Consider the following 27,998-nt stretch of genomic DNA (forward strand, 5'->3'; position numbering starts at 1 on the left):
AGTTCAATAAAGAATTTCTGATATCGGCAACACTGTGCTGATTGTCATTTAAAATTTCAATATTTTTGATTCTTATTTCTATCACTTACAGCGCTGCCATACAAAACCAGCGTTAGTCGGTACGACAGGGGGTGACGTGGAAATGGTACGGGGTGCTAGCACCCCCGAGGACGGGTGATCGAATTTTACATTGAACGCTACGTCTATCCCACAGCTCGTCTGTGCTACGGGATTGCTTCTCTGTATGTGCATGTTAAGAGCGCGCCGCGATCCCTCCCAGGTTTGGAGGAAGGGGTTAGTAAAAATATTCAAGATGTATTTTTATAGAATATGTTATTGACAATTCGCTTTAATGATCTCGCTCACCATAGTTGTTCGGATAGGGATACTTACAACGTATTCAACGATTGGCAGTTTTCACGTTAACGATTGAGATTTAATTTCGTTTGACCGTTGATTACCTGAAGACAATGCCAGGGAAATTAGAACATAAGCCCTCCATTAATACTAGAACCACCATACCAGTCGAAATGACTGGTTTCAGTTTCTCTGTTGATGATTGATGTCTTAGAATTGAATACTCGAAATCTTGAAACTAAATTCACTTGAGTTCTATAACGAATATCCAAAGAGACTGAAAATATCTATTACAATTTTTATGGGGATTACATGTCAATCGTACTGAATGCTCTAGTTCTAGTGTTAACGTAGAAAAGTGATTGCAATGGTTTCGGTTTAGCAGTTGTCAAAGAAGTACAATGTATTTATAGTTGTAGATCACTATGTTGTTAATTAATGATTCATTACTAATTACGATAAGGTCACGCCGTACGAAATATGGTATTCAGATTGGTATCCTTAATGTACAATGGAAGTTTAAATTATTGTTGAAAATTGATATTATTTGTATGATTATACAGAGTAATTTTCTTAACGATACTTTCTTATAATACTTGAATAAACATGTGATACGTAATGAAGTAATAACAAATATTGACCTAATCGCAGTAGTATCGTTTATGTTACTATACAGGGGGTTAAATTTACAGTTACAAATTAATATTTAGCTGTTACGCGACTCGATAAAGTCACGCGCATAGAGATTGACTATTAATTATTGCCGGTTGCGTTGTTTTTAATTGGCATTAAATTTGTTCGTCAAATGAAACGAACAGCGCCATCTGTAGCAAAATGGCCGAAGTTTCAGGCACTCGGACTTATGTACATTCGCAAACCAAGTTCTCCGCCTTATCGACTTACAACTCGAGACTGATCAAAGCGTCCTCTTTTCACAATATGACTAATAATTCTAACGTTCAGGTAACATAAATTGAAATCCAAGAATTGTTGATAAAAAAACTGGTATATGGTCAAGATTGATCCGAGTAAACCAAAATCGTCTGATCTATACCATCTTACTACTTAACTGAAGGGAAATCGAATTGACTAAACCTGAATTAAATTGCTAAAATTTACTTCTTTCTTAGTAAATCGGATAAAATACATATTATTACATAGTACCTGATTCATTAAAATTCTTTTCGTCTCTAGCAAGCACAACTGGACATTTCTTAAAAACTTTCAAGAAATTCGTCAAAGATGTTCAAACAGGAAGAAGATTCTTCGAACTTGCACGCTTAACCAGTAGATTTGCACTTAAATTAAAAACTAGTCCCACGTTTTCATACTTATACATTTGTAAGAATGGCACATAGCTGGGCAGGCTGCACTACAAAAGAGATTACGCTAAGAATCGGTTTTATCACCGGTCATCTCGCATTGATTTAAATGAGCGATCAGATTAATGATGCAATACGTGGCATGCATTGTATGTACACGTGAGACAGCAATTAATGCATTACACAGTCGTTACCGAAGACACGAAACTGTCAAGCGTCCATATTCCGTCAGAAACAATAAAACCTCGGCGATTAAGGGTCCTAATGACTCTTCTGCGCCACGTCGTTTACGTAATTCATCCATTTCTTTTCCCAAAGAGACAGGGCAGCTTTCCTCTCCTCATCCTTCATGCTGCTGTAAATCAAAGAGTTCATGGCCAGCTGTTTGAGTCCCCTCAGATCCGAGCGCTCGGACATGAGGCCCATGAAAGCTTCGTAGAAGTCGTAGCTCAAAGCTCTCGCGTTCCAAAAGCCTGGGTCATCGTTCGATACGACTACCGGGTAGCCTTCGGAGAACAGTCGTCTAGCTGCATGGTTCCTCATGTCGTCGACGAGCTTCAAGACTTGATTCGAGATTGGGTTCACTTCTATAGCGATGTTCATTCGCTTCGTCATTTCGAGGAGGAAGGGATGATAAACTAGTGCGTACCTGATGAAACGTTTATTGAAAGTCTCAGGTTTAGAAGATATCTGCTCGTCCGCTTCGCGATTGCGCAGTCTCTGATCGAGTTGCGTTGCCTGCGTTTTTTCATTTTTCCATTAACAGGAAGTTAAACATGAGTCTTACCGTTGCGGAAACTCGTATTCCAACGTCAGTTTAGCACGCGTAATTCGCAGAATGATTAACAGTATTAATTATACGCTACGTACCCGTGACCAATGCGCCGCGTATTCAACAAAATGGCGTCGACCAGGTTCTCGTCTATCGACGAACCGTACCAGTTCGTTTCGCCCGCGTGGAAGAAGAAATCCGTGTCCGGCGCGGCGTTCGTTAATATCTCCGCGAAGTACTGCAACGTGTTCCCCTTATCCTCTTGTCCAACTAAATCGAAACCTGCTATGAAGTTCGGATACAGCTCCTGCAGCTCCTTCAGCGTCTTTATGTACTCTTTCGCCTGCTTGCGGTCGACGGACCTGTGAGGCGCGTAGATCAGTTTCACCCCGACGAAATCTGGGTGGTCCTTCTTAAATCTGTGCATTTCAGAAAATTCTATAATGTTCGAAGCAACTGTCCAACCGAGCGATAGAGGACGCGTTGACACGTTCGCTACCAGTGTCGTATATTTCTGTCGGTTGCAGTCCTATGTTTTATGTGAAGACAATGAAATTAATCCTATAGATATAGCTAGTTAAGCTACGAAATTACATTTAGGGATTCAATGATTCGTTTTAGTTTCATTGGTTTCAATAGTTTACAGGATTTATCGAAGAAAGTATAATTGAGAGGATCACTGAAACGCTGGTAGCGAACGCGTTAACCCCTTGACGTACAATTTTCTTCGCGACGTTCGTCTAACAAATGTTACTATCAGTGATTCGAGAAATTTCCTATTCATTGTGACTGAAAGTTTATTTAGAAGATAGAACCATTGAGAGTAAAGTCAGTTGTCATTTCTACTTATGTTAACCCTTTGCGGACGAATGTCGACATTCCGACGAGATAAAACGTTCATATTTGGAAGACTGAGTCCCGGGCAAACGATTTACTAGGGCAGCAAGAGATTAGCATATAGTTTCTGCTGTTGCTATCATTTAAGCAATTAGTATATAATTTAGCACCATCTATCGAAGCTCTTCTACATTTCAAAGAATTTTCCTCCGCAAAGGGTTAACACCCTCGCTGGTTATTATCAAGGGGTTAAGCTTTAAGCAGAAACATTACTAGCCTGTCAGCGAGCGTCTTGTAAATGCCAGCAACGTCCTTCGGTTTGTATTCCGTGCCATTGAAGTCGTACAACGTAGGCAAGGTGGATCGCACCTCCAAATACATTACATTGTCCTCGTAAAGTTCCTGGAGAGCCGTCAAGAAATGGTCCTCGTAGACAGGCTTGAAAGTGACCATCGGGTGGATGAAGTTGAAAATATCATTGAACTTCGACCAGGCCTGCTCCAGGTTGCTATAAGTTGAAACGGCATTGCCGCAGTCCATGGTCAGTCCCTCTTTAATTTTTTTCTCCACCCTCGGCGCGAGGAAAGGATGCTTGCGCACCGACTTCAGCAATTCCCATTCGCAGTCTTCGCTCGGTTCCTCGAAGAACCGCAGCTCGAAGGTCTCGTTCGTGTCGCAGACGTACAGATTCTCGCGGAACGTGATGTTCCGGTACATGTAATCGACGGAGACCAAAGCTGTGTCGTGAGCGTGCAGCACCGCGCCTTTCGGCATGTCGCGGATGAGTTTGTACACCGCGGACTCGTCGATGTCCCTCTTCGCTAACATGAAGTTCCGGCTTGGGGCGAACTTCGTGAGGTTCTTGAAGCCTGCGATTAGCGGAAATAATGAGGAGATCGACAGTGAAAAGGAGATCCGAGTGATTCGAACTTGGATAACATCGTGGACACTGCGTTAAGAAGAAATGGTACCGCGTTGGTAGTGGATAAAGTAGATTATTCGCAGGACCAATTGATGCTTCTCATAAGAAAGTATACCAACTTCGCGCAACGATTCGAACGAGTAAATTACGGGGTGACTGTAAACGCAAAGGGGCTGGGCATAAGAGGCTCTTGAAGAACAAGTGGATGATTAACGCTAAATGCCTCGCCGGTTGATGCAAACCTAGTCGAAGGTCAAGTCGAATGATTTGCTTATCGAATGAAGGTCGTACCTAAAGCAACATAGTTATGCCACTAAAGTAGCGTATTATCTTCGCGAGTAGTACTAAAGGAAATCGCTATCAGTTTTCGAAAACGAGCATAAATACCGACAGTGCAATAAATGTCAGTCGTTACATGTATAAAAAAGAAATATCGTGTTCATATCTTTACCGATAACAATGAATTCGTTGAACAACGACAGTACGTAGTCATCTAAATTTTACAAGTAGCTAAAAATTTCAAAGTCGAAGACAATGAACCAACGAGAACAAGGATTCGCGAGTGAACAAAGGAATTCTTTCGAATCTCACTCTGATCGATGCTAACGTCTAACCATGCATCCTAGTCTAATCGTTCGTACGCGTTAATTATATAAAAACACGTGGATCGAACAGGTTTTCTCGTCGCAGTCCGCGTCGGTCGCATCAATGTTATCGATAATTTGTTTTCAAAAGAACACGAACCAGCCTCCAGTTCCCTCCTCTTCGCATTCATTAGAAACTCGTTAGCCCGACGCTCAATGTCGTTCAGGGGAAGATTGGCGCCTAGCATGAACCGTTGCTCGTAGTTCAGTATCTGTTCGCGGAGGGTCGCGTAGCTCATCCGCGGCATCGCGAAACTCGCGGCCGCCAGGCCGAGCAGCAGCGTCGCCGAGAGGAGAATCACTTTCCTCATGATCGGTGATCCGTGTCAATTTCGTCGGCCGACTAAGTGATGAATGACGCCGCGGATCACGGGGCCGATCGCGATCCGATCGGCTCGACAGTTCGCGTTCTACTGGCATCAACACGGCCACATGCTGTGTACTTTCTCACAGACGCATTGTCAAAGGCACAAGAGGCTGACACGCTTGTTCGGTTATCATTGTATTAGACGGCACTCGAGGCGTCCAAGACCTTTTTGTTTCCCCGGTCGAGAGAAACAAAGGTCGAGCGTTGTTTCCTTGGCGGCGGCTGAAAAAGTTAGGGGTGCGAAAGGTGGACCGCGAGGAGTGTCCGCGCTCTAGCGTTGCGTGAACCGTTTCATTTCCGGTGTACGAGAGAAGGTAGGCTGCGGTTACTCGTACGACGCGCCAGTTACAATTTTAAATTGTTCGTCGACTGTGACATTCCGGCTCGGCATGTTTATGCAACGAAACAAGTCTGATGAAGTTTTTCAGGCCGCCGGTAGCTCCATTGAAACGGTACAGGAAGTTTTTCTTTGATAACGTTAATATCTCGATCTAACGATAAGTCGACGTCTACGTTCCTCGCATCGTTGACCTGAAAATACGAGATTACAACGGCCTCGATTAGATAGATTATCAGAGGAAAAGGCTTGATTTTTTCTCGTGGAAAAAAAGAATCTACCATACCGTCTTTAATCTTTCTTCAGGGACAATCTGTACGTGATGTAACGAGCGCTGGCTTGTAAGAAGTACTATCTATCGGGTTTGCCTTAAAAATACGATGCAAAGAGTAGTCCCGACAGCTTTTTGTCAGTCGTAATTACAGGAAATGCGTGTCCTTGAGTCGAACTAGGGAAGATCGATGCGTTCGATTGCATAAGCGGTCGAAATCTCTCGAACGAGGCTTCTCGAGTTTGATTTGAATGTGTACTGCAATTTTCGACTATGACTAACTGACAGATAACGAACCCGCATTCCGCTCGATAAGATTAACAAAGGATACACAACGAAATCGTTGACAAGTATAATGGATCGCTTGCATCGAGCCACGTTATCGTTAATCCGCGAACGTAAATAAAGATAACTCTGTTTCTTTATAGTTTATCGTCGACGAAAATTAGTATTGGATGTACGATTCAGAAGGGTACACACGTCTGCGAAAAAAGAAGTTTATTTCCAGTGCAGACAAATGATTTGTTACAAAAACGCAACTGTTCAGACGTAACAAATATTCAATTCGTCGGACAGAATATAAAAACGCTCGTAACAATGTTAATAAATAATAATTTATTAGAACCGAGTCTCTCTATCGCTACACGGGTAGATGTATCAACAATGTCGCGGTCAACTTAAATAGAGAACACCATCCGATCGAAATCTTTCAAACTCGGTTTGCCGAAGAGGAAACTTTCGCGTACAGATTAAGTTCCGATTTCCGCGCGGAATCATTCGGGGGAAATCATCTTCGGAAATCTTGATCCCTTGCGCTGGCAGTACGTAATCTAAGGCACTTTCTGCTGCAAGCACCTTCTGTTTACATAACTACACAACTGTTCGCTGTTCGAGTCTATGTAAACGTTGATTCTCGATTGTTCGATCACTAGTTAATTGGACTAGCCTACGCGATATCAGGTCATTCCATAAATCTTTGTTGTATCCAACAGCGCAGGACGTCTCCTTTGAACCTTAACTAATTTACGATTAAAGTCACACGTGTAAGCTGAAGTCTTTCCTTCAGAAACATAATGAACATCGTACGTCGCTGTTCAATTACAAAGTAACAGTTCCACTAAATCCTTCGTAGTTTAGATGAAGAAAAACTGATAACGTCTGTTTCTATATTTCGGAATAATAAATGCATCGAGTAATACGTTCGAGTACGTTGAATTCATGTGTGCGCGTGTACGTACACACTTTGAGCGACCATTGTTTACGTAACTATGAAAAATTTATGGAATGTACTGATAGAGTGATTAGAAGAAACGTGGCAAATGAAAATTCTAAAGAAAGAGAGAAAAAGAAAACGAAAATTTCCTAAATTCTCCGAACGCGTACCACGTAATTTTGCTCATTCGTTATGAGTTGACTGTATCGCAAATGCCTTTACATTATCACGCATACAAATTCTCTTCGTCTTTTATTGGTACCAATATAAACTGACAGCGTGAAAAAATATTTATATTCGTAATAAAAGTACCACTATTAGAGACTTAAGAATTAATAGCTGCACCCATCGAAGTAATACTAAGAATAAATAATTTTAATTTAGAAATGATCCTTAACGTACTTAAGTAATCATATCATACTGTAGTAGTGGGTCGTTACGCGCGCGAGCGTGCGCGCGCGCACGAGCGTGCGTGTGTCTTCTACGGTGAGTGAATGATGTTTATTGTCTTATGTTGTTTTATGGAGATGAACATTCGCAAACGATTATAGACAGCTAGAGGTATGGTGAATCACTTCCGATTACTTTTTCCTTTCGTTTTCCTATTTTTTCTCTTTTTGTTCCTTTTTGTATTACGATGGTTTCCCTTATTAAGTCTATGCTAATGAAAATTCATTTTGTTTGCTTAACAATATTACAATTGGACCATACTTTCCCGTATGAAATGAATATCTCTTTGCTCTCGCTCGCGAAAATATCGGTGCTTCTCGGTCGCACAAATAATTTAATCGAATCACTTGCTCGTCGCGTGTCTCCTGTGTCCGTCGATCGCGGAAATGAAATGTCGATGTTCGATAAAAGAATAGTTTCTTTTTGTACATCACGTTCGACGTGTACGAGCCGCCGTTAATAAGGAAACATACTGAATTCATACGATAATACGAGGAGAACGCGAGACTGGCGTCTCGCTTGATAAATAAACGGAGCTACACTCTAAGGATACTGGTCCATAGAAAAAATATATACTCTTCGTCGTATTTTCCGTATTAACGAAGCCGACACCTCGCCAACGTAACATGCTAAGTACTAGTGTCGCTGTCCGCCCCGTATAAATGCAATTATTTTCACGATCGAATAAACTCGGCAACATTCGTCACGCTCGCGTCAAACTTCTTCCATTCGCCCGGACGATTTTGCATCGATCCAGTCACGCGGAACGGCGCCCGGCTACTTTGTAATTAAAAATATATATTTCAGTACTGTACGAAATTGCACAAGTAAAACTCTTGGTGGTCGTTCGTCAGAGATTTACCAGGTATCTAAAAAGCCAATTCGTTCCGGGGGTTCGAGAGGAATTTCGGGGGTTTCCGTGCCTATCGCGCGTCGAACCTGTCGTCGACGACCCTTACTAGTGCACCAGTCACGTTCAAGTGTTTTCTACAGACGGCTATTTTTTTCATCGTTCCTTTTTCTTTTAAACCTTTTTTTTTTCTTTTCTTATTAAATCGTCCTATCGGTGATCCCTGAGGTAAAAAGCGTCAATGATTAGGACATCGAAGGGAAACAAATTATCGTCTAAATCGTTGTGCCACCATTTTTTTCTTTCCTTTTGTTTGTTCTTTTAGAGAGTCCACGGAGCGGTTCACTTCCGGCCGGTGCTAGGAATTTCTTGAGACAACCTTCGAAAATATATATAGTGTACGCCCTCCCTGAACAGAACTTGTCGCACGGGTGTGCGATTACGAAAAAATAACGTCTCGGAGGTATCGAGTACGTGGTTGACGCGATTATTTCACGCACGATGCGTAGACAGGACCGCCATTTTCGGGGTTGGGGAAGCGCAAACCATCGCGTTAGATCGTTGATTATAAGCAGCGCCGATTGGCGGTTACATGATCTACTTACAAGATGAGCGTGATAACGATATTGAATACGGTTAAGAGGTTTTCAAAGATTTGTCTGCGTGCGCCAGTGTCAGGGACCCTACCAACGACACTAGCGTACGGTCCAGCCATGTTATGGGGTTCGGATAAAGGAGACCGCCTTCGTAGAATCCCAAGTGACCGCCGTGTGCGAGTTCTATGTATAGCGTGTTGGGATGGTTTTCTGCAATAAAAGAAGTAACGCTTAAAATAAACATTTGGTTAAGAACCATTGTCTAGTTTCATTTACTTTGTACGTAGAAAATCATAGTAAATACCATCAACGTGTTGCAAGCTTTTCTTTGAATATTCATTTTGTTTCAAATTTTAACGTTTAAAGTGAACACCACAGTAATCGTTTCTAACGCATTTAAAAAATTTTAAGTATTCTAAGATATCTCGGACAACGTGACTGGAGTGATAAGTTTCTGTACTAACGGTACCGCGACCATGACCTGTATTAGCTAAGGTCAGTGAAGGTCAGTCCTCCAGACACAGTGATTTCCGTCGATGACTCAATATAATGCTACCATTACTCACTGGCATGTTCCTTCATAGGATCCAGCAGTTTGTCAGGTACAATGGGGTCGTCCAACGCATTGATGAACACCATGGGCGTCGTAATGTTCTCAAGGTAAAAAATAGAGCTACTCCATTTGTACATTTCCGACACGGATCGAAAGTTGTGCACCTGTTTCGTAAGTGAGAAAAATGAATTGCATTATTCCGCTCCTTCGACCGAGGTACGCGCGCGCAATACATTTCAATGTAAACTTCACCTTCCTCGTGTACGCCTCGTCGAGTTCCGGTAACGTCGCCGCCGAAATGATGTCCCGCTCGTTCAGATTATACTTCTGCTTAACCTCCTCGGACAGCAGTATATTCTTGTGCTTAAGTATAATACTCTTCACCGATTCCGACATAATGTAGAGGTAAAACCGCCGGAAGTTTTGCCAGTTGAGTAGGAACTTCGTACCTCTGGAAAAAATTAATTGACAGTTAGTTTTCGTTACCTTATTCCCGACGAGTTCAACGCGAGACGCGGAAACGTTAACCCTTTGCTCCTATGTCGACATTTTTTGAAATAGATTATATTATTACGTTATTTTCAATATTATTAGTAAGAAGAATCGTTCACGGTGTTCTCTACAAACTAAAATGCATTTCAAATGAAATATCGTAACGATTCCCTTTCGACCGTTCTATTTTATAACTATCGATGCAAGGATGTCGGAAGTCCAACAACTTCCTTATTACGAGCAACATGGCGCCACCATTAATCTTGATCTCAGTTTTATTCACGGGTGAGCTAGTCGAAGTATTTTTAAAATAGATTATATTATTGCTTTCGATATTATTAGTAAGAATCATCTACACTGCTCTCTACAAACCATAAAACTTAAAATTATCTTCTGAGTTCAATAATTTCCCCTGAATGTTGGACATTTCCTGTAGTCAATTTTATAATCGTTATTGCAAAAGTCGAGGAGTCAATTCAGAATATACGACTGAAAATAATTTTAAGATAAAATTTCAGGTGCCGTTTGACAGCTTCGGTGGAAACAGTGTTGAACAAAATACCGTAACAATACAATCCAGGAGAAACAGCAAAGGAAATTCAAGGCGCAAAGGGTGAAAACACGTGTGACAATATTCACTGAGAATTTTTCGATCGTTCTATTTTACAGCTATCGATGGAAGGATGTCGAAAGTCCAAGAACTTCCTTATTACGAGCAACATGGCGCCACCATTAATCTTGATCTCAGGCCCGTCGTTGTCCTCGAGTGAACCGACTGTATTATCTACGAGATATCCTCGGTACACCGTACTATACTTACTCTAGAGCGTTGTATCCCTGACAAATAGATATGCCGCCGATAATATTTGACATTTTGTGCGAGCCCCGTTCACCCAAATACTTGGTAACCAGATTGCCGCCCAGGCTGAACCCGATGCAAACGATCTTCGTGCTCGGGTGCTTCTCGGTCAGGCTCTGCAGCATCACGTGATAGTCCTCCGTGTGCCCTATAGAAAGTTCATCAGAGATTCAATTAACGTTTCGCGTGTAGCGGCTTCGCGGCCCCCGTGGTCCTTGAATTTTTAATGTAGCCCCCGTGGGTCGTCCGCGTCGGAAATTCGACTAGAAAGTTTCTAACAGAGTTAACGTCGTCGTCGAGACTTGCTAAATAATCGCGCCGCCGGCAAGTGCGTTCACCTACCGTAAGTAAAAATCCGCGGCGCGGTGACCTTTACACTGGAAAGAACCCCGACGTGATTAAGTACAGCGCATCGATAGCCGTGACACTGGACAAAGTGCACGAACGTTCGGATGTAGACGCTCTCGGAGCTGTTGCAGATTCCGGGACATATGGCGATGGTAATATCGTCTGCGTAACAGAAAACTGGGTTGTATAACGCTCGAACGGTTTGCGCCGCGCGATAGGGAGAAGGATTAACCCCTTTGCCCTCTGATTTCTTCAACTACGCTGCTAGAACCACTTTATCGTTAATAATTTACTATTCCTCGCAACCAGAGGCCTGCATAGGCACTGCGCAACTGTAGCGCCCTGAATATTCCTCGACGCATAAGTATATTTATTAATTTATCTATGCTCGCTCGTAATATTTCATCTTATTAACCCTTTGAACTCTGTAGGCTACAATATCGCACCAGTTATATTAAAGACTTTAATGAATCTGAAACCACCCTAAAATTATTTGATTTTCCACACATCCGAATTTCGTACTAAAGAAAATGAAAGATCGAAGAAATGTTATGGCATTTCTCATTTTCGCTAGGAATATTGTAAAAATTAGTTGCCGTTGATAGATTATAAAACAACCTGGCTAAGGGTTAACATGTTGAATGTTGCAGGATTTTATAGAGCAAGATACACGATATGGAAAGAATATAATATTAAATCAGTTGATTGAATTGCATTATTATTACTGTACGTTTATCTAGCTGAATATCAACACACTAATAAATTTTATTTTTAATTAACTTAAATTATTATAATTATCTTGGCAGATTTAAGTGTATTAAATTTAGAATTTAAAAGTGTTATAAAATATATTATAATAGATAATTTTTTGAGTATAAAATTTTTTTTAGATTGTTTAATATGTAAGGAGGATTATTAGTAGTATAGAAATCCTTCCAAATCATCGTTTCATTGAGTGAACTATAGTAATTCGATTTGGTTGGGTGTCACCGGTGACCTCCATTCAACGTGTTAACGATCCTACGCGATTCTCTTATTTCGTCAAAAAATTACATTGCATTTGCTAACTTCTCACGATACTTCTGCCAGCGTTCGATATTATAAAGAATCACTTTTACAACGCGTTTATGTAATGTTTACAATCTAGCAGCGGTACCTGTTCTCGTTAACGATCTACGTTTGTTTATTGACGTAACGGAGATAAGTAAATACATTCTAGCGATCATCCGACGTTGCTGCTGTCCGAGATTAAGGTTATCAATCTGAAAATGACTGGAAGGTCGTGACAATTATCAGTTATTAATATACCGAATGAACACGGAATTGTTGTGTATATATCTAATAACGTGTCGTGTACTCCGTCGATAATGATCCAGCTGTGTCTCGACTCGTTCGGATACTCGGGTCTTCAATTATAGTGAATGATGGATCGCGGAGTGTACCGATTTCCGGTGGGCGTGTATACAAACGTTCATTCATCGTTTCAATTGAGAAACGGACCTTCGTAATCGTTGCTCAGCGGTTGATATAAATCGTAGGTGAGAGTCGTATCATCCGGAAGTCCGATATACACTCGTTCGCCAATCGGCCAAGGGCAGCGGACACGACCGATAACGCTGTGGACGATGGTTTGCACGTGACCACTGAAACCCCATAACCTCGTAGGCTTGTATCTGAAATATACAAGGAAAACCATACACTTTTCTCGATTCCTTTCGACTCCAACGCAACGATTCTTACGAACACAGAAACAAAAGTATATTCAATGAAGAATTTAAAAAAAAAACATTGATTCTGATAGTTCAAATCGAACAGCGAAGGTCACGCGAAGAGGTGACAATTTATAAAACATCCGCGACTTTGTGTTTGGTACTGTTTGCTGCATATGTACGAGCTTATAATACGTAAGGTAAACACTGTCTTCGAACTCACGACGAGTGAGTCATGCCCGACATGTTGTGTACATCCTTATCTATTATAAACAGCGCGTCTTTAACGTCTGACCTTGCGTAACCTTGACAATTATAGTTTCACACGTTACATCAATGGAGATTACCAGCGCGTAATTACTGTGTGGCCGAAAATTCGCTGTTATCTCTCTTTCTCTCTCTCTCTCTGGTCTTCGATCGAATTGTACAGGGTGATTCACTGTAAGTGCCCGGTTAATCAGCTATAAGCAGTCGCGGTTGTTCCAGAGTATTTATGAAGGCCATAACCGTGCGAGATATACATACCCTGAAACTCTAGGTGACTTATACTTTCACTGGTATGCACCTCGAATAACTTAACAACTCCGCTCCCCGAGTAAATGCGACGTTTACGACCGTAATCATCGTGCAAGAAAGTAATAATCTCATTTATTTTACTCCTCGACTAACACGGATAAACTAGATAGGGTTAGCCGGTAAAACATCCGTGGCCCCATTTAAACGAACGAACTTTACGACGAAATAAACCGCCCGCGACCGAAGGCAGATTGTTAGACGAGGAACAGTTCCATTTCTACTTTTTCGGAAGCAACGCATCGAACATGTTCGATGTCGCGGTTAACGGAGAGTATTATGTATGCCAGCCAGGCGCGCCGCTTTTAAGAGCTCCGGATACAAAATCACGAGGAGAAAACATTTCGACTTTTAGTGTCCCGCGGGAGAACGAAGCGAACCACCGAGGAGACGTTAGCCCGATTCTTTTCACGACCGAGGAACATCATCGCCGATTAGTTGACGTAAATCACCCGACACCTTTACTACCCCGGCAATTATCTTTTCGACGTCTGAACTAGATTTCAGGCCCACAGGGCCCGCCATTGTGTCGGCGGGCCGGTCGTTCGCCGCGTGAAAGTGTGTCTCTTCTTTCGCGGAAATTTTACAAGTTTTGCGCCGTTAACCGCGCGGCCGGGACGGTGACGCCGCCGGGCAACGGATTATTAAGCCGCTTTATTGCCGCACGCAAAAGGAGTCGCCAGTGGATCAGTGGAGCATAGGAACACCGTCATTAGACGGCAAGACACGCGCGAAACGCACTTTTGCGTCGCACAAAGGAGAAATCGGCCGGTGCCGCGACTTTTTCCGCCGGAAGATTTCTTCGGGGCGTGGATCGTCGTTTTCGAACGCGATCCTTTTTCCCGCCCTTGTTCCGCCTAGCGAGCGCGAACTGTGTTAGGAGAGCTTGCGAAACTGGAGCGCGGATTTTTCAGAAAATCCTTTTCGCCGAAAGAAGGTGAAGTAACCGTTGTCTTCCGAGCCGTTTTCTACCGGGTGTATACCGCGTACCTCGTGTATCAATGGAGCGCGCGTGATTTACGGCTTTTCTCCGCGCGTTATGCGCGCCTTCTCCGGATTTTACGCGTGCCTAATCAGTCGTTTCCGCGGTTCGTTTTACGAGCGCGACGAGATCCGTTTATACGAGCAACGATTTACTGGAATCGAGTTCCCGATTTGTTTCGACGGAAAACGCTCGGAACGAGACGCAGCTCGACGATGTGACGGTTGTCGCGAAGTCGAGGACTTCCGGTCCGCCGGTTCAAGGCGAGGTGTCGTATTACGAGACTATAGGTCGCAGAAGAGTTTAAGTCAGGCGAAACATTGCATAATTTGAACTATTTTTATCTCGTTTCATTTCGCAGTCGGTGAAATGGGATATTTCGCGTCGAACGAAAGGATATTGTCAGCTACTGGACACTCGGTTCGTTTCGCGGAGGATTCGATTGACTGACTCACGCGCGGTCAATTCCAGTTGCATAAGAATAATTTATCGGTATGAACATTGCTTCCCGCGTAACCTCGCGGTCCAGACGTTTCATACGCGTGCAGCAATTTTGTACGTGCGAAGCATCTTTTTCATTGCTTGCACGCGGTAAATATCGTGATAGGTTCCACGTTCGTGCATCGTGATTGATCAAAGTTCATTGCTGGCGAGAAGGATTTCCTTCGGTGTCTGTTATCCGGTAACTCCGTGAAACGCGGAACGCTCGAGACAATCGAGAGTAGTAAGAAGCACTTTGCTTTAATCCTCATTGAATGGTATTTATAGCTGCCTCTTTGGCTTGGAAGCTTATAGGGTAGCGATAAAAGACAGTAAAGATAGACACGAGACGTTAATTGGGTCGTCGAAGCGCGACGTTACGGGGGGAATGCCGTGTGCGTGCTTCTGCGATGATTTTAGCAGTTTAAAGTTCAATTTCAGGGATTTACTAGTCTGTTATTCTTTTTGTTATATAAATTTTCATCATAACTAGGAGGGTCTAACAGTTTCATCAGAAGTGGCATTCAATTTTTCTGTTACTAGTTTGTTCTTGCATTAGTATAGATGTATATTGGACCTAAACTTTTAACAACTCATTTCTGTAGCGCCACTAATAGATCACTCGACAGTTTCGTGCCTGTTCTATATCTTGGCATTATTTCTGCACTTAATTGCAACGTCCCGGTTAACCCTATCACAGAACGACAGCTTCATAAGTATTGGCGAGATGGACACTAATTGACCGCATAATTAAATTTAATCAGAAAAATAAATACGTGATTGTTTAAAGCGATATTCCTCGATATTCCTGCTTCGACGGTAATTGGACATCGTAAATTATTTTCTAACCCTTGTGCACTTTTTAGATAGAATTCGACTCGAAAGCGATACTTCGTTTGCGATCGTACTCTTCATTGTTGAAGTGCATAATTTAATATTACCAGTTTACGTATATTACAATCGAGTTAGAGGTAAGTTCCTTTCCTTAATGGGATACCAACTTCTATCCAATTGAATTCATAAAATATTAATACAATATTCACTCGAACCACGAAGAATCAACGAAACGTGGAAGATTATGAATCTTCGGTCGAAATACAGGTTCATAATTATTTCTTAAACCTTCGTACTCGAGAGATGACTCACTCACTTGACATCATAGAGTAAAACTATAAAATTTGATATTTAGTATTATACCTTGTATAATTCACCTTTATCTCATTAGAAAACGTTAAAATATTTCTAGTGAAAAACTTCCGAGTGCGAATTGTTAATTTCATTCCTTACATTTCGAAGGACTCTCCTTTCCCATAGATATCCAAAATGATTTACAGGGATTGTTAAAATGTTATTATTTCTCCTCGCAAGTACAAAGGAAACGAGCCGTCAGCTGGAAACGTCGAGCTGTTTACTCATAGGAAAACAATTCGAAACGCGTAAAAACCGAGGCACCACCGGAACTAGAATTTTATAACGTTATGCGCCGAGTGAAATTCGCCAGCGTACACGCTCCGTTACTCGAAGAAGGTGAAACTTATCGGTCTCCGTGTACTGTCAACATTCAATCTATTTGTTTAGCAATCGGAACTTCCTAACCCCGCGGTTTAACACGTCGAACGCCGCACAATTTCATACAGCGAAATACACAGAATGGAAAAAATACAATATTAACCCTTTGCGTACGAATGTCGACATTCCGGCGAGATGAAGTTTTCATGTTTCGAAGATTAAGTCGCAAAGAAACAATTTAATTGCTCGAACACCAAGAGATCAGCACGTAGTTTCTGTTTTTCCTATCGTTTAAGTAACCGATATATAATTTAGCTTCGTATGCTGAATATTTCGCATATTTCAAAAAATCTTCGTTCGCAAAGGGTTAAATCATTTGATTGAATTGCGTTATTATCATCGCACATTTATCTAGCTGAACATCATCACATTAGGTAGCATTATTTATGATATAAAAATATTTCTAAATAATCGTCGTTTAATCGAGCGGATTATAGTAATTCGATTTGCTTGTCACCGGTGAGATAATTTCGCGCGGAGCACGGACTCCACGATCAGTATATCTTCGTGAGGTCGGGATTTCGACGGTTTTTTCGTAAAATTGGCATCGACGCCAGGAATAAACAATAAGAGACAAAGGGAGCATGGCAACGACACGTGGTCGGTAAGAAAATCATGCCGGTTAAATCTTAAATTAGAAATTGTGTCGTTCTTATCGTCCCGCGCAAAGTTTCCACGACTTGTAACTATGTAATAGTAACGTCCGTCCGTGCCTCCTCGCTGCGCTATAGTCAACAGCAGTCACGGTCAGAGCATAATCGATCAAAAGTGAACAGTCAGTTTGTTTTCTGTTTTCCCCCGCGTTGCGATAATTAATTGCGTGACATTCCTAAACGGAGCGTGTAGTTCTTTTTCCTCGGCGCGAAGAAAACCGAGGATCGTAGACAAAATAGAATTAAACTTGCTTTACGATCGGCTTTTTTGCGGACGCAAATAAAACGTTATAGGGGACACTTTACTAATCAGTGGCGAACGGATAAAAGGAAACAATGAAGTTTTATTCGATAGGAATGAATTCAGATTGATTTTCTCGGCAAGAGGAAATACAATTACAATTTTGATATTTCTTTTAGTAAGGAAATGATAGAGATTTCTGTAAAACGTTACTAATACGTTCGTCTTTTCCTGTTGCCAATTGTTATATTAACCCTTTGAACTCTGTAGGCTCCAATATTGCACCAGTTATAATATTTCAATGAATCTTAAAGAAACTACCTTAAAATTATTAGATTCTTCACATATCCAAATTTGGTAGTGAGAAGGAAAATAAAAGATCGAAAAAATGTTATAGCATTTCTCTTTCGCTAGGAATACAATAAAAATCAATTGCAGTTGCTGATAGATTACAAAACAACCTGGAGTGCTAGGGGTTAATATTAAGAATTAACATTGAAAGTACCGAGAAACACGAGGAAACAATTTTTGAGTGACAAAAATCGGTTACAATGAAGATACACTTTGTTTTATAATATACGAAGTATCTACAATTGAAATACAAAATTATTTGCGAATAAAAGTGGATCAAAATCTAAAATTTCATTTCACAATTTTATTGCACGGTTTGCGGAAAAGGTAGAATGAGGAGTATTCTAATTACATCCGACTCTCGTTCTGCTTGGAAGACATTTTTGCAGAACGATCGAATGCCACGATATGCAATCATTTCCGAAGTGATAAGGTTGACAAGCAGGAATGCCCGAAACGATTTCGCTGTGACACGCGTAATTACGAGGAGGAATTTCATTCTTCGAGCGGAAGTAAAAGCGAAAGCGACGAGATTGCTAGGAAACGCGATCATTGGATAGACTGGAGGAAGTCTTTCTATAGACGTGCATCATCCGAATGGTCGTCAATTATTATTCAATACCGATTAGCGTGGCATTAAACGATCTGATTCAACGACCAGAGATCGAATCTACCGAATCAAAACCGCGAGCGATATACTGGAAACGATGCCAATCGTTATCTCTTCATTACGCGTTTATCAATTTAAACTTATCGTTATCATTATACATCTAGACTTCGTAACAAAATGAGTAACCTGTTTACAATTATTTCGATGCTGCCAAAGTTTGAGATGTTACTTGAAATTCACATTGACAGACTATTTTTAATATCAATTTCTACGTCATTTAACATATAAATCAAATAATATCAAGGATAATTGTCTTCCATAAATTTTCGATTTTTCTTCCTCTATTCGATTCAATTTATACATTTTAAGTAACAAGAAATTATTTCCGACTGCCGCTTTATACGGTGGACTAAAATGTTTGCAAGTTTTCGACAAATAACGCTGGCCATTAATTCCCGAATTGCAAAAGACGACGATAATAATTTAAAGAATTCCTTATCTAAGCAAATCGTTTGCCGCTATGGCGTCCTCATTAGACACGGAAAGAAAAATACGTATCAGCGAGCGACTCGCCGCGTTAAAAGATAATGTATTAGTCATCATTGGATAACGGTGATGTATGAGAGCCGAAGCAGTTGCTCGGTGAGATCACGGCTAAGATCAGTACGAAATCACTGAATTCCCGAAAAGGGTGAGCAACGTCGACGATCGCGTCCACATGTTCCGTCCATCGGACGGTATCATCTGTTGATCTCGGGTAGTTTCCTCGAATACGACGCTCTCGTTTTCCGATCATAACAAAACTTCTACATTCTGTTCTCGATTTTTCGAGTTCACCTGCGACTCGGTTTCATTCACGACTATTGTTCCAGGCAGGAAATTTCCTACCCGTCACGTGACGTTATTGTGAACCAACGAATTGTTGTTCCGGCAAGTGTGACTAATTAAGCTCTGCTTCGAAATACCTAATCGAGACGTCCTATTTTTGAACGTTGTTCCCTCGAAGAGAACGAATTCCCAACTCGAACCGAACATCAATCTTCCTCAACGTTACATCATTTGTATACATTTTATGTAATGTATTGCCATAAGCTCGAAACACAGATGCGTTTATCTCTCGGCGTAGATAGCGAGGTAAATACATGTGGTAGTTAAGAATTAGGCATTAATATTCATTCTCGAAAATTAGATACTTTCGGGACTGTGCGTCACAGCGTTATCGTTCTACGCTTCGCCAGCCCTCTCTAATGGCACAAATGAAAACATTAACGCACGGTCATTGCCTATTAATGAAAATTAGATCACACCCGTGCCGGACGATCATTAAAGCTACGCCCTTCGCCTCGCGATCCTTACAGCCAAACATTCCCGAATTTTCGGTACCGTTCCGACAATGATCCCGAAATCGTTTCCTCTATGATCGACGAGCCCGAGTATCCACGGTTAAATCGTCGGAGACGATTGACGTACCGTGGAATAGTACCGGGCTACACGTCTGTTGAAAATCTCCGGCGTCCAAGGCGTGACCTAACCTCACTTTCGCTCGCCCGACGCGATGCGTAGCGACTTAATCCTAACTTAACGAGTACCATGCACGACCCCCCGGTGGAATCTAAGGAATCCATGAACTTACGGTTCGGCGATGACCGGTGCGATCTTAAGGATCGTCGCGAGGAACGTTTGATCCTTGCACAGGATCAACGGCCTTTGCGGTGAACTGTTTACGTTCAGTATCCTGAACAGAATGCACAGGATCACGGCGAACACGGCGAGAAGTGCCGTGGACATTTTTCCTCGCGGCTGGTCGACGCTGCCAGAGAGCACGGAATATTCTGTATCGCGGCGGTCGGTTTTCGACGGTGATAAAGAGATTCCTCGGCTCGATGCTCGTACCCCGGTATCACGAAGCAGTCCGGCTTATTCGAGTGTCGTCGCTCCCGAACACGGCACTCGTGACAAAGGCGGTACGCGACTGTTTCGCGTGTGTTTTACCGGCACTTCTTGACGGTCGATTTGCGCGTGCCTATCAATAGTTACGTTCGCGGAACCTCCATCTGTCCGCACCGCTCGAAATTTCAATACGGTCAGGGGGAAGAGAGAAACAGAGTGGCGAGGCCCGAGAGGGGGAGAGAGAGAGAGAAAGAGGGTAACAAGAGGAGGAAGAACACACGCGGCGGCCCAGAGATCGGGCTTTTCGAAGGTTCTGTGGGAGACACAGGTGCCTCGACGACAGCCAACGCTCGAATGCAGGCCACGAACGAGCCCGAGGGGCAATAGACGCGTTACTCGCACTTACTAGTATTCTAAATCCGCTAACATCACAGAGGAGTCCTTCTCTTGCCCTCTCTTTCTCACCTGCCGATTCTAATGTGCTCCGTGAACCTGGATCCGAACATGCATTCATCTTAAGTCACGGTCGAGACTACGCGTTTCCTTCTGATCGAATGCAAAGCTGCAGGTGAATCATTTTCAAGAGGTATTCATGGCTTGTTTTTTTTTTTTTTATTGTTTCCGCTGTCAATTGGCCGCGACGTATTCGGGGGAAGACATTTAGCTGACGGTACCGACTGAATGAGAACAGGAGTGTTATATGTTGTGTGCAGAAATATTGAATTTGCGGTACAATAATGTCATGGTCGAGTGAATTGAGATTCGTATCTTGTAGCAGTGAAGTTAAGGCTGCGAGTACTATGAGAGATGAACGAATACATGAATATTTTAATTGCGCCTGTTTTGTTGGTGTTATTAATAGGCGTCGTTGGAATTAATTGATGTGTGCGTGAAGTATTCTAGAAATTATTATTTTTTAGGGTAGATGGATAATTTGATTTTGAAGTTGATTTTTTGATAATTTGACTCGAAGAGGGAATGTTCGGGAATTGTTAGTTAATATGATTTTCTAGAAGTCATGATACGTGAGTACGATTCATCTTCTTTGCATATTTTGTGTCGTTACGGAGCATTTGTGACGTTTTTAATTGAAGGCGAATAATTACATATTTGTATTTTCTTTTGTAACGCAACGCTTCCGGTGAAATCGATAACGCTTGATTGTCTCGATCGCCAACGACCGTTTCCTCGTTCAACGTAATTCTATTACGCCCTAATAATGGAAGGATTAACAGTGAAACTGGGACTTTGAACTTTAATTGAATTTCATTGAAAGTATACCGTGTCACAATATACACTTGCGTGTACGTTAACATCATAATTGCTCGTTTCTTAAGTTCCTGTTTCCATTGCGAAAAATCATTTGAAATTATCGATGTAACTTACAATCGTGGCAACCGTTATCGATATAACCGGCGATATAGCAACCATTTGAATATTAGTCCGGCGATGCAGGAACTTTTTCGTTCTTCTCGTTCTATATAAATCAGTCGTAAGCATCATAAGCGTGAGGTAATTGATTTGTACGTTTGAACGAAACGCGATGCGGGGGAAGAATAAAAGAAAGAGTACGAAGAACGGTAAAAATGGGAAGAACGGGAAAAATGGTAAAAATAGTAACGGCGGTAAAAGTAAGGGGACAAGGAAGTCGAAAAAGAGCGGCGGGAGAGCGAAATTCAGTATGGATATTTTCAATGAAGAAGCTATGGAAAACGCATATTACACCTGCCATAATATAATGGATGTTTTGAAGTGTAGAGGATTTCCTTGGCCGGAGGCACAGAAGAAGAAGAAGAAGAAAGGAAGAAAGTGAAAGAGAAGGTAGTAGCAAAATATGTATATTTTTATAGAATTAATTAATCCTGAAACATTCTACAAAAATATATCAACTATGTCTTACAATGTAGTATAACTTTGTTATATTCATTAAATTAGTCATAAGAGATTGTATAGTGCACAAAATCTTATGAACATGGGAAACAGCTTTATCGATTAATCATCATCTGTGGTTTCTTTTTCCATTACTCTGACAATATGTTTGCAGTATTCCTCTGTATCAAAATCCACATGATTAATCATGAATGGTCCATTAAATACACAATGTACTGTCACAGTCTCTGAATACTCTAAATCAGGTAGCAGCTAAATAAAACAGAATATATTAAATGAACAATATTCGCTGTTACATAATTTTCTATTGTCTTATCAATGTGGACACAATGTATTGAATTTATACTAACTTTTGGCGTAAGCAGGAAATACTGAGAACTGTTTGGCCTCCCAGTCATCTTCACGAGTAAATTAAATACTCGTCGTTCGTTCATGGGGTCCATACCTTGATTAATTTCATCTACACATCGAAAAGGTACTCTTGTAAGTTCTTGAAGTGAAATCATATAAATGGCAGTGGTTACTGCTCTTTCACCTCCACTTTGGTGGTGTCTTGTCAATTCTTGCAACTCATCGGCGTCTCTGAATTTCACTTTGATTTTTAATCCGTATTCGCTGAAGTTCATCTACAAGTGCAACATTAATCTTATAAATTCTTCATTAAATTATATATAACCCGGTTTCATTTTGTAACGACTTACGTTATTCTCTGGGATTGCCAGTGTAACTTCGCCGGCGCAACCCATCGCCGAGAAGTACGTGCTAAAGTTCGCGTGTATTTTTTGTACAATTTCAGATAAAGGGTTCAACCATTCGTCTCGTAATCTTTCTATATACTTCGCCGTGTTCTCCATCTCGTGTAACTTCTTCTGAACGAATTCTTTTAAATAATTGATTTCCTTTTCTACAGTTTCGTATTCACGTAATACCTACAGCAGAATATATACATGTAAATATATAAGATTAATTCGTTATTACATTCATGATTTTGGTGAATAATTATGATAATAACATTTTCACTGTCCATGTTGTTACTCATACAAAAGACTTTTGCTTGTGCAATGTTCAGCTCATTGACAATTTCTTCCATGGTCGGTGGTAATTTACTAAAAGCTTTGTTTATTGGTGCAAACGCCTCATCGGTCGGGCTAATGCCATTGGTAGTTTCTAATGCCTCCTTGTATACTCTTGTCACTTCGTTTTTCATGGGTTGCATTGATACACTGAGTTGTTTCACTTTCTCTTCTGCTGCTTTAAGTTTTTCTCTCTGATCCTGGGATTCGTTTATTTTCGAATTTAAGGCACGATTTTGTAGCTTTAACACTAATTCAATTTCTTCGCTTTTTGTAATGGATTTATAACATTCCTCTAGTTCAGCATTATACGTTTTATATATCTTCACTTGTTTGTTTAATATCACCTGAAGAATTTACGAATTATTATTATACTTAAATAAAAATTAATACACAGGGTGAATTAATTGATCAGTATATTTAAAATTCTTTGGAATAAAGTAAAACCTTTATCTCCTTTATAGAAGACTCCTTGATTTTCTCAATACTGCATCGTTCATTTTCTAGATCCCTAATTTTTCTTTCTATTATAGATATCTTAGACTTTAAACCTTGTATTTGCTGGAAATCTTGTTGATGTTTGTTCCTAATGGATCTGTATTTATCTAATTCCTTGTTGTGTTCGCATATCTGCTCTTGGATTTGATTTATTTGATCAAAAACAACGCTTTTCGCTTCTTTTAATGATTTCAATCTGAAAAAAGAAATATATATATGAGTTGCATGTGATTATGACAGGTATTCATTGTCACGTAGAAATGTCAACGAACTTTTCCTCAATCTTCAATAATTTTGTTTTATCTAACACGATAGACAATAGTCCTGTGCTTGGCACCGATTGCATGCTAATACTTTTATGGCCTGTGTACTTGGACCTACTAACTGCGTACACATTTGATCCTAAAAGATGCATAAAGATGCTAAGTATAAATTAATTCTAATTTCTTCATAAAGTAATGTAGGAATGTGTATTTTCTCACTTACGGCTAAAATAGTAACGTATGTTATGTGGTATACGATCAACGTTATCATCAACAACGTTACTTCCGACGGGTATATTATTTAACTTATACATAGAGACTAAATATTTCATGACAGCCGTTGGTGCTTCAATCAATGATACCAAATAATGAGTAAAACCAAACTGAGTGATGTTTGCTAAAGGAATATCTGGCTCCATAGAGACACGTCTATCGGGATCAGAATGTGCAGCGTTCACTGCCAGTTTCTCCTCTTCTCGTAAATGGTGTATTAGTAAATTCATGTCTCGTTTATTTTCGCAAACGAATGCAATTAGATCGCGAAACGGTATCATGGTTTCTAAATATTTCGCATAAAAAGCATCTTTGACATTCATTATAAGCATTATTGGTTCGTGCACTACTCCAGAGAATTTGTTGCGATTCTCCCTTAACCATTGTACTGCTCTGTACGTATCACTGCTTCTCGCTCTTAAAAGTTGCAGTCGTTTCGTTTCAATGTTAAGCAGTTGCAGTTCTGTTTCTTGAGCTGCAAATTTTTGTATTATATAGAATATATGTATAGTGAATTATATTCCTTACAGAAACGGAAAAATTTACCTCTAATTCCAAGATTTATATGCTCCTGTTGTTGTTTCAGCGACGAACTTTTACTTACTAGATTACTAGTAATACTCCGTAATTTTTCTATGTTGGATAACGTTTCCTCTCGTTGTCTTTTCACAGTATCCTCTGGAAAGCATAAAATAATTCTCTGCTAATTTTCTAAAGTTTCAAGTTGACGAAAATAAATACAATACTAACCAGACCCAATATCGTTCAATATCAATGTTAGATCACTACTCAGTTTATCTTTTTGCTGCTGTGCAACTTCAATATCGTGATCTCGAGCTTCCTCTGCTTGGATTCTCTGCTTACACTTAGCTTCAGATGCGTTGATAGCATTTTCGCATTCTAAGATATCATCCATCATTCTTTTCAACTTTGTCGATTTAATACTGACTTTATTACCCTACAATTAAATAATATTTAAAATAATTATTGTTATTTTGTATCCTGAAATGCAAAAACTTACATGTTCTGTCACGGATTTTTGAAGTATTTTAATTTCTGAACTTAGTTTTGATATTATTTCGTTTGTTGGTTTCATTTCTGCTGCCAAAGTTGTTACTTTTGCTGCTGCCTCTTCTTTTTTCTGTGTCATCTAAACAACATCCATAATTACACGAAGGGTTATATAGTGAAGAATAATGTATAAGGCTTTTTCAAGTATATGGGTCTGAAATAACTTTTATAATGGAAAAGCTGTTACAACGTTTTATCTTGCATAGCTTTATCTCCAGGTGTTCTTACCTTAAATAGTTCTCTGCGTCTTTGTTCGTACAGTAACCAAGCTTTCTTTTGTTTTAGAGACACAATCTTTTTCTTGATTAATTTTCTTTCTTTTATGCCACGAACAGCTTCCTTTAAGCCATCGTGTATCTGTGTCTTTGACTCTAGTAATTTTTTTTTACTAGCTATCTCTGATTCAAAATTTTTGTGATCTATTCTATATTGTATCAATTTTTTGTGGCGTTCAAGAATTATAGGATCACCAACTGATCTTTCTGTATTTTCCAATAATTCTTGTGCATTCATCTTTGAAAAGTCTTGTACTTTGTCTTGAGGAAGAAATTGGCAAAGATTATCCACCTTAAGAAACCAGATAAAATATAAATAATTTCAAATTAGATAAATGGTTGTTGTACTTGAATCTATACCTGAATATCGAAGCTCTTTGTTAATTCTTGTATTTCTTTAATATTTGAATGTTTTCTATTTAGAAACCAAGAAGATTTTCCATGTATATTGAATATCCTAGTAATAATAATATCTCTGTCACTTCCATTTTTGAGATGGATTTCAATTTTAGCCTCTTCACAACCAGTTTTCACGTAATCCGCAATATGAACTGCACGTCCAATTGTACTTGGTTTGCCAGCCAATCCAAGAACAATGGCACACACAATTGTTGATTTTCCAGTGCCATTAGGTCCAATAATTACATTTAAATTCCTGCCCGGTTTTATAGCAACTTTGTAATAAGTTCTGCAATGAATATATTAATAGATTATAAAATATCATTTAGTACAGTTTAATGAAGTTTTCACTTGAGTTTTAATTTAAAAAAGTACTTAATAAAGGACATGAATGTTTTTTTATAATGTAGTCTTTATAAGTTAATTTAAAAAAAAAAGTAAACTTACGAAAGTACCATTGAATACTAATTATCAATTACAATCGTATTTTATTGATGTTAATGTGTATTTGAATGTTATACTCACACAAAATTTTCCAAATAAATATAACTAATTATTCCCTTATCCACACAGCTATCACTCATGTTGAAAAATGGTAGTACTTATAAACTAATCATTGTAAGATATAGTTGTTTGCAAATACATTTTAATCGCTACATATAACGAGCACTAATTCAAGTTTCGGTTATCACTCATTTGTTCTTCAGATTGCGTGAGGATACAGTGGAACATAACCTACAAGTAACACAACATATAGGTCCTACAAAAACTGATGTACGCAACAACTGTTTTCAGAAGATGTATTTGGTACCTCCATTTTAAACGTATCTTTCACCTGTTCCATGTAATTAGAAAAAAAGTGAAATTATTCCCAAATAATTAAGTATATTATAGATTTAATTATTTTTAAGAAATTATTCTTTCTTCTGAAATTGCAATACTCATTATATTTTCGTAGTTTCACCTAATACCCAATGTTATGTAATGATTTCAGAATAAATTAATTTCTTTTTTTGAATGCGTCTTATTTAATTGATCATTCGCTTATATTAAGTTACAAGTACCCAATCTATTATAAATAAATACTTTCTTTAAATGTGTCTTCTAATTAACCAAGATCATTAGTTTGTTATCACGTTACAGCCACTAGTATTGCATGCTTCGAAATACGCGATTCCAATGAAAAATCAAATATCTGAACGGCGAGCCTGATATCACGAAGAAAAAACGCTATATCAAATAACAGCAAGCAACAGGAAGTTGATAAAGTAAGTTGCGCATGGTGCACATTGACGTCAGATGCAATGATTCTAATTTAGAAAATAATGATAGCGCTCTGTTCAGATACGAAACTTATTCATAACATCGCACAGATTTTCACAAGTAATAAATATTATTGCAGCCCAGTTTATTCTTAATTTATTTACCGGAAACAAACAAATTACGCAACAAGCTGTGAAAATACCGAACGATACAAGGATCCCGATAATAATTCCCTCTTATTTCACGTTGATCTAAACCATACAAATGCAATCCTAGCTTTTCAAGTGCAAATTGTTTCGAACCCCAGTCGATGACAAACGTGGTCATAAAAAACGAGACAATTGTAGCAAAAACTGGCAAAACAATTTACGTACTTCAAGCGTTATCGATTGATTCTAATCAAGGTAATGTAGCCGCCATTGCAGATATGCAAGATGTTCCACGATCAAATTACGATAATTGTTTCTCCATCATTAAATGCACAACGCTCGAACTACATAGACCCGTGTAAAAGGATTAAAAGTTATTATTCCCTGTAATGATCGTACATTACCAATATTATTCTCCTTCTACGCTTAATTCCAGTATCGAACGTTTGCGCAGTCTTCGACATCCTATGGTTGGGAACGGTGCGAAACGTGACGTTTCAGTTACCTTTATTAAAATAAGTCACGCCCGGGCGAAGCGACGAGTCGAACAACTTTCTCACAGAAATAGATCGATTTTCACACGTTCGATCTACCTG

General features: G+C 39.9%; 4 protein-coding genes across 12 annotated transcripts; 1 reads left to right on the forward strand and 3 right to left on the reverse strand.

Annotated features, from left to right (window-relative positions):
- Window positions 1-881: 881 nt before the first annotated feature.
- On the reverse strand, window positions 882-5,390 carry LOC116432116 (adenosine deaminase). 2 transcript variants are annotated; one of them, XM_031988487.2, is made up of 4 exons: window positions 4,955-5,377; window positions 3,566-4,157; window positions 2,550-2,870; window positions 882-2,328 (listed from the first exon to the last, which is right to left on the reverse strand). In XM_031988487.2, exons 1-4 carry the CDS (start codon window positions 5,163-5,165, stop codon window positions 1,941-1,943), a joined length of 1,512 nt encoding a protein of 503 aa, XP_031844347.2. In that variant the 5' UTR covers window positions 5,166-5,377; the 3' UTR covers window positions 882-1,940. The 2 variants fall into 2 exon arrangements, with proteins under 2 accessions (XP_031844347.2, XP_076229237.1); XM_076373122.1 differs by having other exon boundaries at window positions 2,178-2,417; window positions 4,955-5,390.
- Window positions 5,391-6,310: 920 nt separating this feature from the next.
- On the reverse strand, window positions 6,311-20,146 carry Hydr2 (abhydrolase domain-containing protein 2). Of its 2 annotated transcripts, XM_031988522.2 has the most exons (7): window positions 19,992-20,146; window positions 12,691-12,863; window positions 11,185-11,352; window positions 10,804-10,990; window positions 9,744-9,942; window positions 9,505-9,655; window positions 6,311-9,148 (listed from the first exon to the last, which is right to left on the reverse strand). In XM_031988522.2, the coding sequence occupies exons 1-7, from the start codon at window positions 20,144-20,146 to the stop codon at window positions 8,979-8,981; spliced, it is 1,203 nt and encodes a 400-aa protein (XP_031844382.1). In that variant the 3' UTR covers window positions 6,311-8,978. The 2 variants fall into 2 exon arrangements, with proteins under 2 accessions (XP_031844382.1, XP_076229252.1); XM_076373137.1 differs by lacking the exon at window positions 11,185-11,352.
- Window positions 20,147-20,680: 534 nt separating this feature from the next.
- LOC143175206 (small lysine-rich protein 1) lies at window positions 20,681-27,008 on the forward strand. 5 transcript variants are annotated; one of them, XM_076373158.1, is made up of 4 exons: window positions 20,681-20,816; window positions 21,169-21,273; window positions 21,475-22,069; window positions 26,698-27,008. In XM_076373158.1, the coding sequence occupies exon 3, from the start codon at window positions 21,792-21,794 to the stop codon at window positions 22,059-22,061; it is 270 nt and encodes an 89-aa protein (XP_076229273.1). In that variant the 5' UTR covers window positions 20,681-20,816; window positions 21,169-21,273; window positions 21,475-21,791; the 3' UTR covers window positions 22,062-22,069; window positions 26,698-27,008. The 5 variants fall into 5 exon arrangements, with proteins under 5 accessions (XP_076229273.1, XP_076229275.1, XP_076229264.1 ...); XM_076373160.1 differs by having other exon boundaries at window positions 21,484-22,069; XM_076373156.1 differs by having other exon boundaries at window positions 20,726-20,834; window positions 21,484-22,069.
- On the reverse strand, window positions 22,077-27,952 carry SMC5 (structural maintenance of chromosomes 5). Of its 3 annotated transcripts, none has more exons than XM_031988526.2 (14): window positions 27,807-27,952; window positions 26,516-26,725; window positions 25,952-26,279; window positions 25,545-25,883; window positions 25,267-25,395; window positions 24,996-25,203; window positions 24,792-24,923; window positions 24,196-24,720; window positions 23,982-24,111; window positions 23,659-23,905; window positions 23,151-23,558; window positions 22,840-23,067; window positions 22,489-22,764; window positions 22,077-22,390 (listed from the first exon to the last, which is right to left on the reverse strand). In XM_031988526.2, the coding sequence occupies exons 2-14, from the start codon at window positions 26,572-26,574 to the stop codon at window positions 22,241-22,243; spliced, it is 3,159 nt and encodes a 1,052-aa protein (XP_031844386.1). In that variant the 5' UTR covers window positions 26,575-26,725; window positions 27,807-27,952; the 3' UTR covers window positions 22,077-22,240. The 3 variants fall into 3 exon arrangements, with proteins under 3 accessions (XP_031844386.1, XP_031844385.1, XP_076229234.1); XM_031988525.2 differs by lacking the exon at window positions 27,807-27,952 and adding an exon at window positions 26,802-26,945; XM_076373119.1 differs by lacking the exon at window positions 27,807-27,952 and having other exon boundaries at window positions 22,489-22,598; window positions 22,674-22,764; window positions 26,516-26,744.
- Window positions 27,953-27,998: the final 46 nt, after the last annotated feature.

This window comes from Nomia melanderi, chromosome 1 (genome assembly GCF_051020985.1).
Source record: "Nomia melanderi isolate GNS246 chromosome 1, iyNomMela1, whole genome shotgun sequence".
Classification (NCBI taxonomy): domain Eukaryota; kingdom Metazoa; phylum Arthropoda; class Insecta; order Hymenoptera; family Halictidae; genus Nomia; species Nomia melanderi.